Source organism: Erigeron canadensis, chromosome 4, assembly GCF_010389155.1.
Source record: "Erigeron canadensis isolate Cc75 chromosome 4, C_canadensis_v1, whole genome shotgun sequence".
In the NCBI taxonomy this organism is placed as follows: Eukaryota; Viridiplantae; Streptophyta; class Magnoliopsida; order Asterales; family Asteraceae; genus Erigeron; species Erigeron canadensis.
The window spans coordinates 32,633,119-32,651,887 of NC_057764.1; the positions used below are offsets into that span (position 1 = coordinate 32,633,119).

The 18,769-nt window shown below is 32.8% G+C and overlaps 3 protein-coding genes across 4 annotated transcripts; 1 reads left to right on the plus strand and 2 right to left on the minus strand.

The window, feature by feature from the left end:
- Positions 1-285: 285 nt before the first annotated feature.
- On the minus strand, positions 286-5,356 carry LOC122595855 (pentatricopeptide repeat-containing protein At4g31850, chloroplastic). Of its 2 annotated transcripts, XM_043768315.1 has the most exons (4): positions 1,974-5,356; positions 1,064-1,126; positions 800-926; positions 286-499 (listed from the first exon to the last, which is right to left on the minus strand). In XM_043768315.1, exon 1 carries the CDS (start codon positions 5,320-5,322, stop codon positions 2,005-2,007), a length of 3,318 nt encoding a protein of 1,105 aa, XP_043624250.1. In that variant the 5' UTR covers positions 5,323-5,356; the 3' UTR covers positions 286-499; positions 800-926; positions 1,064-1,126; positions 1,974-2,004. The 2 variants fall into 2 exon arrangements, with proteins under 2 accessions (XP_043624250.1, XP_043624251.1); XM_043768316.1 differs by lacking the exon at positions 800-926.
- A 4,315-nt stretch (positions 5,357-9,671) lies between these two features.
- LOC122597433 (agamous-like MADS-box protein AGL82) lies at positions 9,672-10,583 on the plus strand. Its single transcript, XM_043770027.1, has one exon. The coding sequence runs from the start codon at positions 9,672-9,674 to the stop codon at positions 10,581-10,583; it is 912 nt and encodes a 303-aa protein (XP_043625962.1).
- Positions 10,584-14,389: 3,806 nt separating this feature from the next.
- LOC122595703 (YTH domain-containing protein ECT4-like) lies at positions 14,390-18,237 on the minus strand. Its single transcript, XM_043768128.1, has 9 exons — positions 18,134-18,237; positions 17,570-17,629; positions 17,188-17,249; positions 16,856-16,991; positions 16,345-16,733; positions 15,482-15,946; positions 15,184-15,396; positions 14,953-15,099; positions 14,390-14,800 (listed from the first exon to the last, which is right to left on the minus strand). The coding sequence occupies exons 2-9, from the start codon at positions 17,595-17,597 to the stop codon at positions 14,645-14,647; spliced, it is 1,596 nt and encodes a 531-aa protein (XP_043624063.1). The 5' UTR covers positions 17,598-17,629; positions 18,134-18,237; the 3' UTR covers positions 14,390-14,644.
- Positions 18,238-18,769: the final 532 nt, after the last annotated feature.

Sequence of the window (18,769 nt, forward strand, 5' to 3'; positions counted from 1 at the left end):
AAATAAGGGGTTTTGAATTTTTGGTGTCGGTTAGTTTATTGGGCTTTCAAATTTCAATTTGTATTGGGTTGGCTGATTCATGGACTTACGCTATGTTTGGTTAGAAGCTTTTATGAGCACCTTCAAGCTTTTAAGAAAAAACTCTTGTGTCAGTATAAAACTTCTTTTGGTTACAAGAGGCTTCAAGCTTTAAAGTTTTGACAAAAAGCTTCTTTTCAAAACGCTACCTTAGCTGGTGTTTGAAGCCAGCTACAAGCTTTTACCAAGTAATATAACATTTGGCTATGATCTTAGAATAGTTTAATATATAGACAAAATTCCAGTGACAACAATCCAATTGTTCAAAGCTTGTATGATAACTAACAACATTATCTAGTCATTAAAGTAGCATTTGATAGCTAACACGCACAGCTTGATACAAACCGAAGTCATTAAATCCGGATCAAGATATCACTCCGCCATTAGATGGATAAGAAGCCATATGATATAAATAGCTACCCTGCAAAGTTTATACAAGAATAAGTTAAAGTGACAAATACTTGAACAAACTGGTCGAATTGACATAAGAACATGGTTGTAGGTATGAAGACCGAAAGTTTACACGGATGAAATCAACTTATCAATAAGCAAATTGGTCAAAACTGCCACAACTACCATCGTATAGAGGTTGGAAATATATTTAATAGTTTTGCCACTATATGACTAAACCAAGCTATGCATCTTGATTGAAATCAAGGTATCTAAATACAAAGAAGATGGTAGTTAGACATATAAACTATATAAATCACGAAAAACCGACCTACTACTTTGTACATGGTATATTGTATCTTTTTCTCTTAATATATATTGATTCGTATTATCATTCCAAAGTTTTCATTCATTTCTTCTTCTTGGTAGCAAATTTCCTGTTACCCTTTTCCACTCTCCTGCCAAAAGAATGAAATTATTTGCCATAGTAAAATAACCCCGACATACTTAACTAAAGGTGCATTGCATCAAGTGATAATTATGAAGAAAAAACAATTAGCTTCAAGTTTAAGTAAAACAATGCAAGAACAATTACCTTTTCGTACAGCATGTATGCAGCTTGGCTGGTTTGCTCCTGCCCGCTTTTAACAACATAAACCTGAAGGTAACACAGAATTGGTTCAACGATAGAAACAATTAACCATATAGGTTTAGCATAAACATCCAAACCAAATATTAACAATCTTTTGAGGATTTGTATCTTTTGAGAACTTTTATCTTCCTTTATAGTCAAGTCTAAGCCACGAAGAATAATAAATGAAGTTCCTGAACCAACGAATCTTAAGGACAAAAGTCTAAGAAACCAGTAGGCACGTGCAAGAATTGATCAACACAGTTGTTAATGCATCAAAACCTTTTTAGAAACATAAAGTGGATAACTTCCTGCTATCCTCAGGTCCATAGGAGGCAAAATCAGCAAGGCGACTAACGGGTCAAAACTAGTACTGTTGGGTTGACTTGTAAACTTATTTAAGAGACTTAATGCACTTAGAATATTCTTCGGGCAACTTTCAATAAGTGACCTGTTCTATAAATTACTAAATTGTTGATGTTACCCATTTAGAGCTTACAAACTTCACTCAGATCTATTCTAACAAAACACTTACAATGACTATAATAACATAATTGGATGGCATTTCAATTTAACGGAAAGGTATGAACGGGCCAAAAGTTGCCTCTAATGTATTTTGAACGCATATACCTGCTATATTGTTCAAATTGCAACTTAGAACATTATCAAAAAGATAAAGTTTTTTGTTATCAAATTTGAGGTATTAATCAAATATAAATACTATATTCAATAACAAGGAGCTTACAGCTCCACTAACCCAGCCTGACCCATTTCAATGGTTTTAAAAATAACCTGTTTTGAGAGACCTCCACTCTGACCCATTACCCAACCATCCCATTTTGCTGTTTTTTTGGTAACAAAAACAACCCCTCACCAGGTCTTTTGCAAGTAAGAAGCATCTGACGTCAAGATTGATTAGGAAGCTGCGCAAATGTCCCTGTGTTTGGGCTGCAACCTCCGACCATCATTTTCTCATAAACAGCATAAGCATGGGCAGGATTCCCAGAGAGGCTATACCCTCTAATTAGAGCATTGTATGTAAACACATTCGGCTCCAAGCCCATAACTTGTAATTCTGTATACATCCTACCTGCTTCCTCTATTCTTCCAACAATCCCAAGAATGAGTATCAAAACATTATAAGTATACAAATTTGGAGAAATCCCTCGAGCCCGCATCTCATCAAAAAGCCCCAAAGCATCCTCTATTCGCCTTACAGTTCCAAGGCCGTTAATCATGAGATTGTATGCAATTACATCAGGGTCAAGACCCGTTTCCTTCATTTGCTCAAAATAGTACATTGCATCATCGACTCTTCCAACTAAGCATAAACAGTCAACAAGAATGGTGTATGATTTCAAATCGGGTCTTATTCCTTCTTTTACCATCTGATCAAATAACTCACAGGCAGTTTTCACATCACCTGTTTTTCCATAGCCATTCATCAAGATGTTATAAATAGCACAATTCGGTTTGCATCCATACTCCACCATTTCATCAAAGAAGTTTTTTGCTTCATCTAATTGTCCATTCTTCAGAAGACCATCAATTAGAGGACCACAAGTACATGGAGTAGGAGAGAAACCACCACTAATAAGATCATAATATAAATCCATTGCCTTTTTTAAACTATTAGACTTTACAAGACCACTAAGAAGAATATTTTGTGTAATTGTGTTAGGCTTACAGCCCCTGCAAAGCATCTCGTCATACAAGTCAAATAGCTCGTTGACTTTTCCGGAATTAGCAAGATCACTTAAAAGCAAATTATAAGTGAAAACATCCGGAACACACCCAGAATTCTTCATTTCTTTAAACAAATCCCATGCCTCCTTTTGAAAACCACCATCAAGAAAACCATCAAGAATTGGATAATATGCTTCCAGGGTTGGTTGAATGCCATAATCTTTAGACACCTTTAAGAAAACTGAATGGGCTTCCAGAATTTTCTTCTGCTTACATAAACTCTTGACTACGGGAATCATCACCGAATCAGTAATGCAAGTTCCACTAGATATTAATCCTTCCACAAAACGAAAAGAATTATCAATTGAAGCTTCACTCATGATTCCTTCCATCAAATCTTTCCAAAAAATCTTCTCAGGTCTGTTTCTAACACGGTTAATAAAATCCTCGGTGATTTTCAAAGCATCATCAACCTTTCCATGCTTCACAATGCTCGGGAGAATTGTACATAAAGTTACACAATCAGGATCGAGTGTTTTCTTCATTTGGTGGAAGAACCAGAATGCATCAAGAACCCGATTCTCCTTTGTTAAACCAAAAATGATTGTGTTGTAAGTAAAAACATCAGGCCGGCAGTTCTTATAAGTCATTTCATTTAAAAACTTTAAAGCCAAATCAACCGAATCATTTTTACAAATACAATCAAGAAGGGTATTGAAAGTAATCGTATTTGGAGGAGACCCACACGAACTCATGCTTTCAAATAACTTAATCGCTTCTTGAACCCGACCTTCTTTTCTCAATCCAGCCAACAATGTGTTATAAGTCACAACTGTCGGCGAAAGATTCATTTCCTTCATTTTCTTAAACATATCCCAAGCTTCATCCACTCGATCAGCTTTATAAAGTGTATCGATCAAAGAGTTGATTACAATCACATCCGGTTCACAACCAGTTTCCACCATCTCATAAAGTAACTTCGTTGCTTCATCGATTTTCCCCGCTTTACCAAAACACTTTATCATCATATTATAAGTAATCGAATCTGGAGCAATTCCACTCCTTTTAAGCTCATAAAACATCTTTTTAGCTTCCCCTATTCTCCCGAGTTCTGCAAGACTGTACAATGATGCATTGCATGCAACAAGGTTAGGTACAACTCCGCGAACCTTCATCTTCTCAAAGGTCTCTAAGGCTTTATCGGCATCCCCTAATTTTCCATAGTAGTCTATAAAAAGTATGTAGGTGTATGCAGTAGGTTCAATACCCGAAGAACCAAGGCTAGCAAACAACTCTAATGCCTTATCTAATCTATCAACCCTCAAAAGCCCTCGAATTAAGGTATTATAAGTTTGAAGATTTGGTGAAATATCTTTATTATTCATGGAGTTTAACGTAGTGAATGCCTCGTCAATTTTTCCAGCTTTGCATAGTGCATCAATATAAATAGTGTAAGTGACAACATCTGCGACATAACCATCTGCCTCCATTTCCAACCAAAATGATTGAACCGAATCTAAATCACCACAATCACCAAACTTATCCATCAAAGTAATGTAAGTTACACGGTCGGGTTTATGACTACTAGATTTCATTTTCACAAACATTTGTTTAGCCCTTTCAAGTTTTCCTGCATTACAAAGTGCATCAATCAAAACCGTATAAGTTACAACATCCGGCCCACAACCCTCACCTTCCATTCTCTTAAAAACTTCAAAAGCTTCATCAATCTTCCCCGCCCTACCAAGGACCCTAATACAAATAGTAAAAGTGTACACATTTGGTTTGAGCCCTAACTCTTCCATATCTTTCAACAACCCCATAACATTTCTAGTATCCCTGCGTTTTCCTAATGCCACCATAAGTGCAGAGTAAGTCTTAAGGCTGGGTTTAATCCCTTCTAACAACATTCTCTTATAAACCTCTAACGCCTCTCTACAAAACCCCGATTTCAATACCAAATCAATCAGCCCATTATACGAATACGCATTCAAAACAAATCCCGACTTCCTCATCAAACTAAGCGCCAACGGTGCTTGTCTAATCCCACCCTTAACACCAAGCCCTTTAAATATAATCAAATAGGTATCCAAATTCCTATAAATTATCTGCCTTTGCATAACATCAAACACGACAACCATATCACTTATTCGCCTATTCACCCTCAACAATTCAAGCATATAATTACAAGATTCAGTATTATGAACAAGATTAGGAAGTTTAGCAACTGACTCAAAAAAGGCCAAAGCTTGACCAGGGTCAGATATTGACTTAAGAACCCCAGTAATATCCTCAGCAGACCCGTTTTGGATAACATTTTCAGCATTTAATGAACTTTTTATCAGAAACCCACAAAACCCCACAAATTTTCTCCTATGTTTCTTCCATTGTAGCATTGACCCACATGGGGAATTCATAAATTTTGAAACTTGACGGGATTTAGAGTACTTTTTAAAGGATAAAGTGTAACTTGTTGAAGTATCAATGGTGGGATTGATAGAGCAAATTGTGGAGGAACATAGTGTACTGACAGCCATATATATGTATGTATATGTATATGTATATGTATATATAATAATAGCAATAGAAATGCAAAGAGCGAAAAGGAAGTAAGGGTCTCACCTGAGAGTGAGAAAGAGGGTTCATAGAGTGGATAGCAAAATCTGTTGGCATGCTTCTTTCTAGTGACTGAGAAAAATCCTTATCTTTTTGTGTTTTGAGTTTTTAGCCAAACAGAGATGTTTGAGAATAGAATTTCTTTTTACCCATTTTATTTTTAGTTTTTACAAAAATTAGTACGGAAAGTTATTGGAAAAAAATAGATTAAAGTTTTAATTGTTTGACGTAAAAATGATTTAGAATTTGTAAAGGTAAAAGAGTCTCAAATTCAATTTATTTAAACCAACCGAGTTAGATCAGTGATTGGAACCCTTGCCGCTGAAAATAAATGTTATGTGTTCGATTCTCATATCCTCTAAAACCAAAAAACTTTACCTTTGATATAACCTAGAAGTAGGTTTTCTACCTTTGGTAGTCGAAGACGGCATTGAAAGTCATTTTTCTTGGTCTCAAATTCATTTTACAACTTTAAGAATAATGCTCTCATATAGGGATGAGTTTTTAGCCCGAAAACACGTGACCCGTTACTAACCCGCCCGTAACCGACCCGACCGAAGCACAAACGGGCCGGTTCTCGGGTCTTGATTTCCATGGCTTCCCGGGTTCGGTTCGGGCCGGGTCAAAACCCGCGGTTTGGCGGGTTGAACCGTTAGACCCGTGAGTCTACCTAATTCACTGTGTGGGCTTCTCTATCTTCATATTTGATTATATCTTGAGTCTTGAGATGACCATGAGAATGATAAGCAACAACATGTAAAGAACGGGTTTGGCTATTTCCATATTTGATGTACGTATTACCTTTTATAAAACAATGGTTATTAAACCTGATGCAGCACCATGATAACGTTTCAATTGGGAGGAGAAAATGACAGAGGAAAGTATTATAGAAAATAAGGATGAAATAAGGACCATATGTGAAATGGTAACATAAAGTTCATTAAATATTAATGTTATCTTTTTAATTTATTAATATATATATGGTACATATAGTCTTGACCACATTCACATTGCTAGTACTGCTACTATGAAAAGTAACCCATAGGCCAGCTGTTTATTGTTTAAAAATAAGCCTAGCTAAATAAAAAATATTATATTGCTAATATATGAAAACCACCTATATAAAACAATGTGCTTTACTTTTCATACTTACCACCGTATATTTGTTTTATATATATCTTTTTTCTCTTGACATCATCTCTCTTCTACCTATGATATCTATCTACGAGTATTATATATTTCTGTTTTTATCTTATTCTTCTTCAAAACCAAGTTCAGATGTACAAATTACGACGAAACCATATTTCTGTTCTCCTTCCGATATAAATATAGATGTACAACTTGCGACCAACTGATGATGTACTTTGTAGTATTGGGATGAAGTATGAAAAACTATCGATGTAATTGTAGTATGCATTACTGATCACTGATGCAATCATTTGTAGTCATTTAGTTTAAAAGAGATGAAGTCCAACAGATTTTGAAAGTCCAAAAGCTGCAGTAGCCCACCAGGTGACACTTAAAGCCCAGCTAGAAAATCATTTTCGAGTCACCCTTATAAACCCGACCCCGACCCGGTGTAACCCGAGCCCGAACTGACCCGCCCGCCAGTTTCACGGGCCGGTTCACGGGTTGTCATTTCTTGCATTCTCGGTTTTCGGGTTTGTACGGATCGGGCCGGTTTTTGACCCGTGCACATCTCTACTCTCATATATTTTAAGCCATTAAGGTATTTTTTCTTTTTTAAAAATTACGTGCCATACATGAGGTGACAAAACTGTGATTGGAAATAGCTTACCTACAATTCAAATTCAAATTCAAAATAAAAAAACTCAAGTTGTGAACATGTATCACTTGGTGACGGCATTGAACAACAACCCCTATCTTATCTTTTCATATTATCATAGTGTAAAATTTCATTATATTCACTATTCGAATATCAACACTAAATATTTATATAGACTTCATAAAAATTTAAAGATGGCCTTAAAAAAAAAAAATTATGACGTTATTTTCGTGTTTGCGATAACATTTGAAAATCAAAGAATGATCACATAGCTTACAATATCGGTAGTGAAAACAAACTCAGTTTATGTGACAGTCACTCACCCCGCTCATGTCACTGCCTACGTGTCACGTTAAAGATACACTATTAAAAAATGAAAATCATGTCTTTACGAATTTCCAAACGTGAGTCTCCTACTCTCCTTTGTAAAAGGTAAGGCCTTATGCCACTCACACTATTTTAACATTTTGTCAAGTTACGAGTATATGTTAACAACAGTCAAGAACAAAGATAAATTCAAATTGTTTTTGCTTATTTATGATATTTATGGATCAAGAACTACTCTCTTTTTAAGAACTTATGATGGATAGATTGATGTAATTTTGATTTTTATTATTTTTTTGTAAGTGTTTGCTAGCTTCTCGTTAAGTTTCTAAATGAAATTTGTCGTTTGAAAAAAAAAAGGTTAAATAGGTTGGATTTTGTGGTGATTATCAAACACGTCAATAAGTCAACTCAAAATCGATCGTCGGCTCTAATGCAACATCAATACGTAACAATGAAACAAACTACAGGTTTCTAAACATATATGATTGTATAATTGACAAAATCTTACAAAGTCAATTAATAGTGAATTTCTAACTCGATAAAATCTCGATGTTTCAAAACAATTTTGTGTTGATTGATTGCAAAATAAAATCTTAATTTGAAATCCTAACTAATTCTATAAATTTGGTTAAATCTTCAATGAATCGACTATATATCTTGACTGTTGATATATTACCTAATATATACTTGACCTTGTCGTATCAAATTGTTACAGCTAATTATTGACTTCATCACAAGTCACAACATCCTAAAATAAATTAAAGCGCTGCAATAGGTATTGACTTTTCATCTTAAGGTAACACTCAATTAATTTATCCTCGCTAGTTTTATACGTTCGTTTGAATACATATAGAAATTCGGGAGTAAATAAGTCGACCTTTATATTTTGATGACAATGATTTATAAGTATTTATATTATTATTATGTATATGTATGTGTTACAAGCTTATGAATATTATGTTTAAAAGTTAAAACTATGAATTTCGAGAAAACACCTTATGAATACTGTATAATGCAACAGTCCTGAATATATCGCGTAATATTCTGTTAATCTCGTAATTAATCATGTTGTTAAAATATATATATATATATATATATCTCAAGAGAGAGAAAAAATGAATATGTGGTGCTTATGTACCTAAGCATAGATAAAGAACACCTCACATAATAATTTTTTAATATTTATTGTGTAATGAATAAATGGTTGGACATCATATTTTTTACAGTAAATCACTAATTAAAATGTGAGAAGTTTTATACTCATTTAAAAACATAACAACCATATACATATTTCCATTTCTATACATATATATACCACTTCGCATACACTTACCATTAAGTAAAAAAAATACATATTTCATTCGTAATATCAATTGATATTATATATTTTTTCAATAGGTTTTGTTAAATAACGCCCTAAAGGTGTCCGTTAAGGTGTATTAAATAGTTTTACACTTATCTTAAAATTCATGAGTGGACATTTGATATCTAAAGTTACAACCTTTTTATACGTGAACCCTTAAGGGCTTCATTTAACATTTTTTTTTTTAATTTGGATTTACATGGTATTTTTTGTTTACATATATGAAAATGTCATATACATGTATATCGGGTATTTAGCACTTAGCACAGCTCTAAATCTAATAACTTATTGTTCTCGCAAATTTATTGATTTAATTATATGATTGGCCGGCTTAAATTTTATTTGTTTACACCCTTTTCTATTTACCTTTTCTTAAACCCCAAGTTTCTATTTTTATCCGAAATTTAATTATGTTAATACTACGAATCCCGACAACTTTTAAGATTTAAATCTAATTATGGAAGTGAAGTATTACCAATTATGTCCGTATCCCGACATGTTTTTAGTTCAAAAAAAGTATTTAATTTATTTTCCTTTATTATTAAAAGACAAGAAAGTTTGTACATACATACCTATAAATACATCATTGACCAAACACACAAACCATTATAATACATCCTTGCAATAAAACTCTAATTATAGATCTTCTTCCCTCACACAAAGAACAATTATTCCGGTAAACTTCAATTCTTTACATTATTAACACATGTAATTTAAGTATATAATAACCATATATACATTCTTGACTACATATATCTAATATATATGGGTTTTTTTTGTTTTTTTTCTTGTAGATGGGTCGTGCAAAGTTGAGGATGGAACTCATACCAAAAGAGAAAACTCGAATCACGACTTACCAAAAAAGGAAACGTGGGATGATTAAGAAAGCCAAAGAATTCACAACTCTTTGTGATGTGAATACCGTGATGTTCATATTACCTCCTGATTCAAATGAGCCCGAGGTTTGGCCTGAAAACCCCGAGCTAATCAAGAAAACCATCGCTTTTTACAAGACAAAAAAGGGTGATTCGGGAAAGAAAACTTATGATCTCAATGACTTTTTTGAAGATCGTAAGAAAAAAATTGAAGATGAGCTAATGAAGGCCCGAAAAAAGAACATGGAAGCCAAGTACTCGACTTGGTATGATGAGTTCAATAATTATTCCGAAGCACAATTAAGGGTTTTGTCTAAGTCTTTGGAAAACAAAGAAAATATAGTTAAAGCTGTTGTTGAATTCAAGAAAAATAACATGAAAATCCTAATGCCATCTATGTTAGAACTCGATGATCACAAAAAACCAATGCTTCATCACTTTAGTGATTTGGGCTCTGGTTTGGGCTCAGGATTGGGCTTGAACCTAGGTAACCCAGTTAGTAATTTTGGTCATTATCAACTAATGAACCATCAAGTAATGAGTAATGGCGATCTTGGGTGGCTCAATAATGATGCTGAATCTAATTCTTGTTTACCTTTATCATCGATGAAGTGTGACCCGAGGGGGTATGGTTATAACGCGGTGTATGATGGGGGTGTGATCTACGATAACGTGAACCAATGGGCGATTCCTCAGCCGATGGTGCAAGTTCAAGTTCCGGACTTTGTGATGCAAGAAATTCATAATGCCCAAGCAATGAACAACAATGGTGGTGTTGGTGATTATATGATGGATCAGGATCAACATGCAAGGATGTTTATGGGTAATTAATTATACTAGTTTTTTTTTTTTTTTTTTGAGTGATTTGATACTTTGAAATTTGATAGAAATAGTGTTTTTTGTTTTTGTTTTTTTGGCATGTTGAGAATGTCGTTTACTTATTTAATTTTGTTTTGGATAATGAGATCTTTATAGTTTTTGGGTTTCATAATATATCGTCGATTTGACGCTTGGTTCATTGTCAAAACCATCTCAAAAGAAACTTTTATATTCTTAAAAGAAGTTTATACTTTTACCAACTATTATTAGTTACAGTACACATGTTATGTTTCATAATATTTATGTATGCAACATTTATAAAAGAAACTAACATCCATTGTAGTTGTATGTTCTTAGACTTTATAATAATTTGGTTACGTTGTTTTGGGGAGGTAGATGTTTGGATTATCCGGTCCAATGGAAGATACTTTTTTTGGTTTAATGGTTTTGTTGTGATGACAATAATCATCGTTGCTCAACTCATGCACGCCCAGTCGCCCAGACTTTTTTTATTATAATTGCTATATGATTATAATATTTTTTGTTACAATATTTTTTTACTGACAAATTATTCTGCTCATAGCCTCTTTCTATTCACTGAACTTTGTGAATTACTCGTATTCAATTGAGATTATGAAACCAAATTCAATGGTTTTCAAATATGCAACTTGGCTCTCTTTTTTTTTCTTCTTATCGATGAATGGCATTCTCTGGTTAATTTGTTGCTTCGAGTTTGTGTTGACTTATATAGAGCACTTGCCTTGAATACGTACGTACATATCCTTACTTTTTGTTCATCGGGAGTCACATGATCCGTAATTTGCCTTATTTTCTTTGTTTCGCGTGGTAGGTTTTCATTTTATGGTAATTTCAAATGTTTAATTAATTAAGGTAAACTTGTTAAAATTGGAGATACAAGTACTCTGTAGATCGGTTTAGGTTTAATGATGAGCTGTTTTTTTTAAAAGAATTTGAAATCCGACGTGTCCAAATATAGAGTAAACTTCATACTTTAATTCTACTAATCAATCCAATCCACCTCTTACGAGTTACGATTAATACTTTTCTTGATGGTATGTTTGATCGTTGATGACATTCTCAATTACTTTATGTTTGAATGGCAACAGTTTACTAATTATCATCACTCGGCTTGTAATATTATTTTGGATAATGCTAACTATAGCCGTTGTTCTGTTCAGAAAAAAAACTAACTATAGCCGTTGTTCTGTTTAGAAAAAGATTATAGCCGTTGTTAGCGTGAATAAAATTGTACTTTTCACGTTAAAAGTTCACCTCATAAAAAAATGGTAGAAGTACAACTAATCTATACATGGTCATTAGCAAGATCCATTCATTTTTTTATATATTTTATAAATAACTTCAATTTCTGAAGTCATTGTTTATTTACCGAGCTCAAATGAAAGGTAATGACATAGTCATTCTAAAAAATAGTCACTTTATCGTTTTCTGGGAGCGGCCCAGATTTGATTCTTTTGGCGAAGACATAATTGAATTGGATTGACTAAATTACTTTGACACTATCGTTGTTGTGGGTTATATGAGTATTAATTCGATACATTGGATCAAGGAGTGTCCATCAATCTACCCTTATTTAGTGATAATACAGTTTATGCTAGATTTTAGATCCGTGTTCAATGCTGGACACGAGACTTACGACATTATTAATACTAGATATTATTACATGTAACTCATAAAGAAGTTCATAATTGAAAATATAAGTAGATAGTAAGTATTCAATTCAAATGTCAAGAATGTTACGCTAATAGAAAGAAAACTAATGTAATAAAAGAACATTGGAAACATATACCCTATTTCATCATTTGAAAGACTTTTATCATGAACGAAATTTGTTGTAGTGTTTTTTGTTTTCTCATTTTTGTCACATATTAACACCTTAAAGCCCCTTCTAAACTTAACTCGAGATACTGCAATGTACAATTGTTTGTGTGTGAAACCGTACTTTGTAGATAGAAACCAACTTTAATAACATTGTAAAAATAACTATTTAGTTATTTGTTTTCTATTAATTACATAAAATTATGTAAAAAACTAAACGATGACATCTGCGAGAGTCAATTTGATGAAATCGAGCGATATGATTGATCAATAAGTCATTAGTTCAACTGTTTTATAGTGTATATATATATATATATTAAAATAGTACAATTACACTTAAAATCTTAATATATTACATTAAATTTAATTTATTTTTAATTAACTAATTATATATATATAAATATATATATAGGGGATGGGAATATAAGGTTGTTAGGTACCTAAGCTCACCTAAGCTTAGGTGTCGGACAATCTTATATTCACTTTTCCCATATATATATATGATATAACATATTATTGGATATATAATAGTTATTATTTTATTAGATAAATATTAGCTATTATTCTATTGGATATATATTAACTATTATTATTTATTTATTATATTAAAGTTATCGGGTAAAAAGTGTAAATTTGTGATTGAAAACAAAAAAGTGTAAATTAAAGTCAAAATTGAAAATAATAGTAACATTAAAAAATTGAGAGCTATGATTGGTCGATAAGTTATTGGAGCAACTGTGTTTTTGTATAATAAAAGATGACCCATGTTTGATTGGATGTTATTGCCGTAGTCTTATTAAGAAAAAACATATTATGACTTTAAGTTAGAGTCAAAAAAACAATTTAACAAGTACTATAAAAGATGGTCGTTGAGAACTTGATTCACTGATTACACGATCTATTGCACATTTGAATGCGACATATCCATCTCTTACAATTCTGAAAATATGGTCTTACAATCAAGGAGACATGATGGTAGTCACTTGGATATATTTGACAAAAATAGCTGTAGCATTTTGATTAGTTGTAAGCTGTAAATTTTAAGGAAAATTGTTATCTAAATTTATTATTTTTTTAAAAGAGTTATTTGTGTAACCTTTAAAGATTAAGGGCGCATTTAGTTGAAGAAAATGTTTTTAAGTTTTTCATTTTCAGTTTTCTAGAAAATGAAAAGTTTTTTATTTCTAAAAAACCCTTGAAAATTTTGAAAACGCGTTCAAAATAAAAGATGGAGTTTTCATTTTTTTCATTTTAAAAAACTAGAAAACATGTTCAAATTCACTTGTTTTTAAATTTTAGGTTTATAAAAGGTTTAGAAAATAGAAAAGTGAAAACAAAAACTGAAAAAAACAGTTTTCTAATTTTAGCGCAAAAGTTGGAAAGAGGAATTTTCATTTTTTAGGAAAACTTTTCTAAAAAATTACAATTTGAACGCGTTTCCTGTTTTCCATATTTTCTTGAAAATGAAAATGGAAAACAGGAAAGTTTTCTTGAACTAAACGCACCCTAAAAATTTTATCCTATTTCCACTAGTGTTTCATTGTTTCATTTTGAAACTTTTTTTTTCAAATAAAAGCTAAATTTTAAAGTTTTTTCTTTCAAATAAAAGCTAAATTTAGTAGCATCCAAACACTTTAAAAACTAAAACTCATAAAAAAAACTTGTCAAACATAGCCTAAAGAAAAAATGATTTGAGTTTGTTCACTTTGTTGATGCATAACTAATTAATTATCACTCTTAGAAAAGAAGTCTTCTATGTATGAATGCATTCGAGTTTACAAACACCAATAAATTTCTTAAGCCTTGGCAAGTTGGCTGTTGGCATATCAAACAAACGAAGCCATGATAGATGTGTAAAGTTGTAAACCAATACATTTTTGCTTTGTACACACAAACATATGAAAACTATTAGAAAAGAACTCTACCGAATCTAAATGTACACAAAGTAGAAAATGTCGAAATACTAAAAGCATAAATGGATTAAAACAAGTCATTTCCTTTTCACCTCCACAGTACTGTCCAGATCGATAGAAATCAAAAAAAGAAAACCCTGATTTTTACATCTCAAAAACGTAGGAAAGGGAGCATAGGAGTATCAAACGATAAACAAAAACTAAGAGATAAAATGATTTCACTCCATACTATTTCAGACTTGATATTAGAATTCATAAATAAAGCTAATATCCTAGAAACTACATCAATTCATAAGTGGACATCTACACTGAAGATTTATCACCGATGCTGGTTTTTGGCGTGTTAGAATTAAGAGACAAATTCCGGGTCATATTGATGAGCGTTGAAGTTGGATCCTTCAAGCCATTGCTGCTCATTGACCCTTCTCCAATTATCCTTTCACCTGCACTTTGACTCTTCTGCATAAACCGAGAGAATAGATTAACACGTCTCTTTTTTGTTTTGTTGTCATAATAAATACATAAAAAATGTTCTCTACTAGTTGAATAATATCCTTAATATGCAAATCTAATCAAAATATGGAAAATAGAGATGATGTTCATGTTTATACCTCTGATTGGAAAGCAGCTTTACTAATCCGTTTAGCTTTAAGCAACTTCGCCCGGTTTTCATAAAAGCTCAGATCATCTAACAAAGATGTCTTGGGTGAATAGCTCTTAAAAACTTCAAGCATCTCCAAACCTTGTTTTAAATAAACCTAAACATATATATGATTGAACATTAAGTAATAGCGTCATTATCGATAAAAAACTGTTTTTATAATGTAAGAAAAAGAAAGTACCTCTTGAGTGTCTCTGGTGTAAGTAACAGGCCTGTTATCGTTGTTTTCGAGAATTATGTGCCGCAGCAAAGTGTTTGGAACATCCTTAATGATGTGCCACTTAACAGGGAAAAAACCATTCCATTTATCAAGCTGCCAGAAATCCATGTTCTTCTCATAATCGACAGGCCCCAGCATTTCAGCAACACCAACAAACTGGCCACTACCATTAACCTAGTAAAATTTAAATGTAAGTAATATAGCAAACCGAAGCACAGACATATCTTCAAAAAAAATTACTCATATTAAGCTTTCTTACTGAAAAGAATAGGAAAACTTTTGCTTTTCCATCAGCATCACGGAAAGCAGCATCCAATTTCTTGTTGCCATTAGGTGTGCTGGACCAAACATCGTACTTAATACTCTTGTGAACATCATCTTCACTGTAGGACTTGATAACAAAGAACTTTGCTTGATCATACTTTGTCTGGAACGTTTCAAGATTATACTTTTCTTGTGTGAGTGGTATGCCCACTTTCTCGTCCTCAAGCTGAGTATTCACGCTCTGACCCCTCGGGCCACGTGTTAGCTCCTCGGCTTCTCCATTCGTGTAAGACTTTTCCTTTGACTTGTATCTATCGTTTTCATTCCAAAGTCTACCACCAGAACCGTAGTTCATAGAGTAGTTTGAAAAGAGGCCTTGGTTTTGATATGCAAAAGATGAGAAGTTTCCTGATGGTTGGTACCCTTTTAAAAGGCCAGTGGACTGGTAAGCAGAAGCCAACTGAAGCAAAACCATACATACAGAGACATATAAGGTTCATCATCTTACACATTATGAATTAAGGTAGAGGACTAGAGGTGGGTCAGAGACGTTTATCAATTAACGGTAGCACTAATGCGTAAAACAGATCAATTCACCGAATAAGCACAGTTAAATAACAACACATATGAGTCAAGTTTTTTTATGCATAAAACCTTCTAAATCAGGTTATTATTTAATCATACATTAATAAATCATTAGAGGTAACAAAAACTTGTATACATAATTAGTTCTAGACAAGAAAGGGTGTTAAGCTAAAGCAGCCCATCTCAAAAATGTATTATTTTAATATGGACCTGTTTTAAGACCAATGTCAACCTCTAAACAGTCATCAAAGTGCCACTGTAATTTGAGCATACCTTGTTCAGTGACCTGATCTGCTGTGACTGCAGAATCGACTTGGAAACACTAGAAGTCGATTGTTGGCGGGACTTCATATCCAAAGGATAAGTTGAGGATTTTCCAGTATAGGAGTTCAAAGCTCTTTTCGAACTAAAATCAGCGGATTTCATCCCATTGGTACCCGCAGCAGACTTTGCGCTCAATGATGAAGTAGAACTCCAACCATAACACGGCATGGCATCTGAAGATGAATAGTAGGGCTGTTGTCCATCGACCCCCATGTAAGTTCCAGTGGCATAGGGATTATAGCCAGGCATGTAATAAAGAAGCGAAGCGTCCGGATAAGTACCCCCACTCGAATTCACAAGACCAGAACCATCCAGATGACTATATGCCCCACTGTGTCCTATCAAAACAAATAATGCAAAATAAACCATTAAATAAACTCCATCACGTATAAAAAGCTAACTATATTTGTCACATTGCTTCCTTAACATTTAGGTTCACAACAACTATCCGCCTTCTAACCTGGATAATGATAATCACAATAGCTAGTGGGTGCAATGTGAGCACCTTGCTCTACGGCTGTCTTATTGACAACTCCGCTTTTCACACCTGAAAAAGATGAGGTTACACCAGAAGCTATTCCATCTTTTCGCGCACCCTAAAACAATACAAACAATATGAATCAAACACGCAACCTACAAAAGTGATTATTTCACCACTTGACAAAGAAACACCAAAATTGTAACTTTTTTTTGCTAAATGCCTAAAACCAACAGCAATGCTTCTACAATATAACATTACAAGAAATACATTAATTTCAAAATGTATCATTCATGTTGGAAAGAGTGGCTTACCAAACTTGGATTGTCCATTTTAGCACGGGCATCAGTTTTCAACGCAGAGGCTAATGGCTCGGCTGATTAACATAGTTAAGTTAAACCACAAAAAATAAAAAATTCCAAAAACACAGTTGCAGCCTCATACTTACAATGACATAATATCTAGTTATACATAATTATGCTTATATATTTATACCAAAGTCTACAAAAAGGCCAATTTACTAAAACCTAAAAAAATGTTATTATCTTAACATGCAAATATCATAAACATAACAATCTAACTCCAGTTATATTTTCTGAAAACCAACCCTAAAATTTTCAATAAGAAACATATTACACAATTCTAATATCCTAAACAATAACCAACATAAAATATATAGATATATATAAAGGATACAATGCACAATTTTCTTGTCTCCAGGCATATTATTAATCTTCAACTAATAATTAGTAACACCTTAAACCAAATCAACAAGAAACCAACTTTAAAATACAGAATTATAAAAAAGTAGATTATTATTCCAAACAATAATAAGTCTACTTGAAGACAAAAATATGCCATTCTCTACAGATAAAAAAGAACAAGATTCTTGAAAACAAAAAAAAAAGGTACAAAAAGGAAAAAAGATGCAAAATTGTTAAACACTTTTCCAAATGTGTCAACAAAAACAAATTTCATAACAATTTCTTTTAATAACCAATAAAGCAACTTTCTTGAAAATATTGCAAAAAAAAAAAAAAAAATTAACATTTTATTCTGTGTATCATGTCTTTTGGTTTACAATGTTAAAGGCCGAAGGAAAAATGCGTCACAATTACTAAAAAAATAATTTAAAGAACAGCTTTTATTTATTTCTAAAAAAAGTAGCAAAATTAGGCAAAAAGAAAAAAGATTACTTTTTTTTTCTGGGTATTAGATATTTTGGAAAATAATGTAAAGGTTTTAAGAGAAAATACATACAGAGAGATCTCCGGTGAAGAATGGCGGGAGAACCGGCGGAGAGTGGCCGGAAAAAAGAGGAGGCGGTGTGTGTGTATGTAAAAAGAGAGGGGGGGTTTGAAGAGTGTGGGCGTGTTTGATGAAGGGGATTGCTAAACCCTGAAAAATTGATCCGACGGTTGATATTTGTTAATGGAGTTATGATGGAAGTTACTTTGACGGTTGGATGTGTGTGAGGTGTTTCGGTTACCAAAAGCCTTTTCGGTGGGTTACAAGATTGGACCTATGTGTTTTTTTAGTTCTATGTTTTTAGATATATCCAAATCAAACAAATTATAAAATATATTCATTTTTTTTTTTTTTGAGAAATCTCTATCTTCGTTCTTTGGCATCATTTTATTTACATTTACATTAAAATTATATACTCTATTATTCTTAAAGATGAAATGATAGGCGTGGCGAGTTAGTATTCATCTACTGTACAGATTTTGTAATATCGTATATCATTCAGAATTTCAACTATTTGTTAGTTACTTCCTCCGTCTCATATTAAATGTTCAATCTTGACTTGTCAAGTCTTCTGCTTTACACTTTAACCGCGAAAATATTTGTCCATATCATATAACACTTCATATAAAATATATGGACGAAATGAGT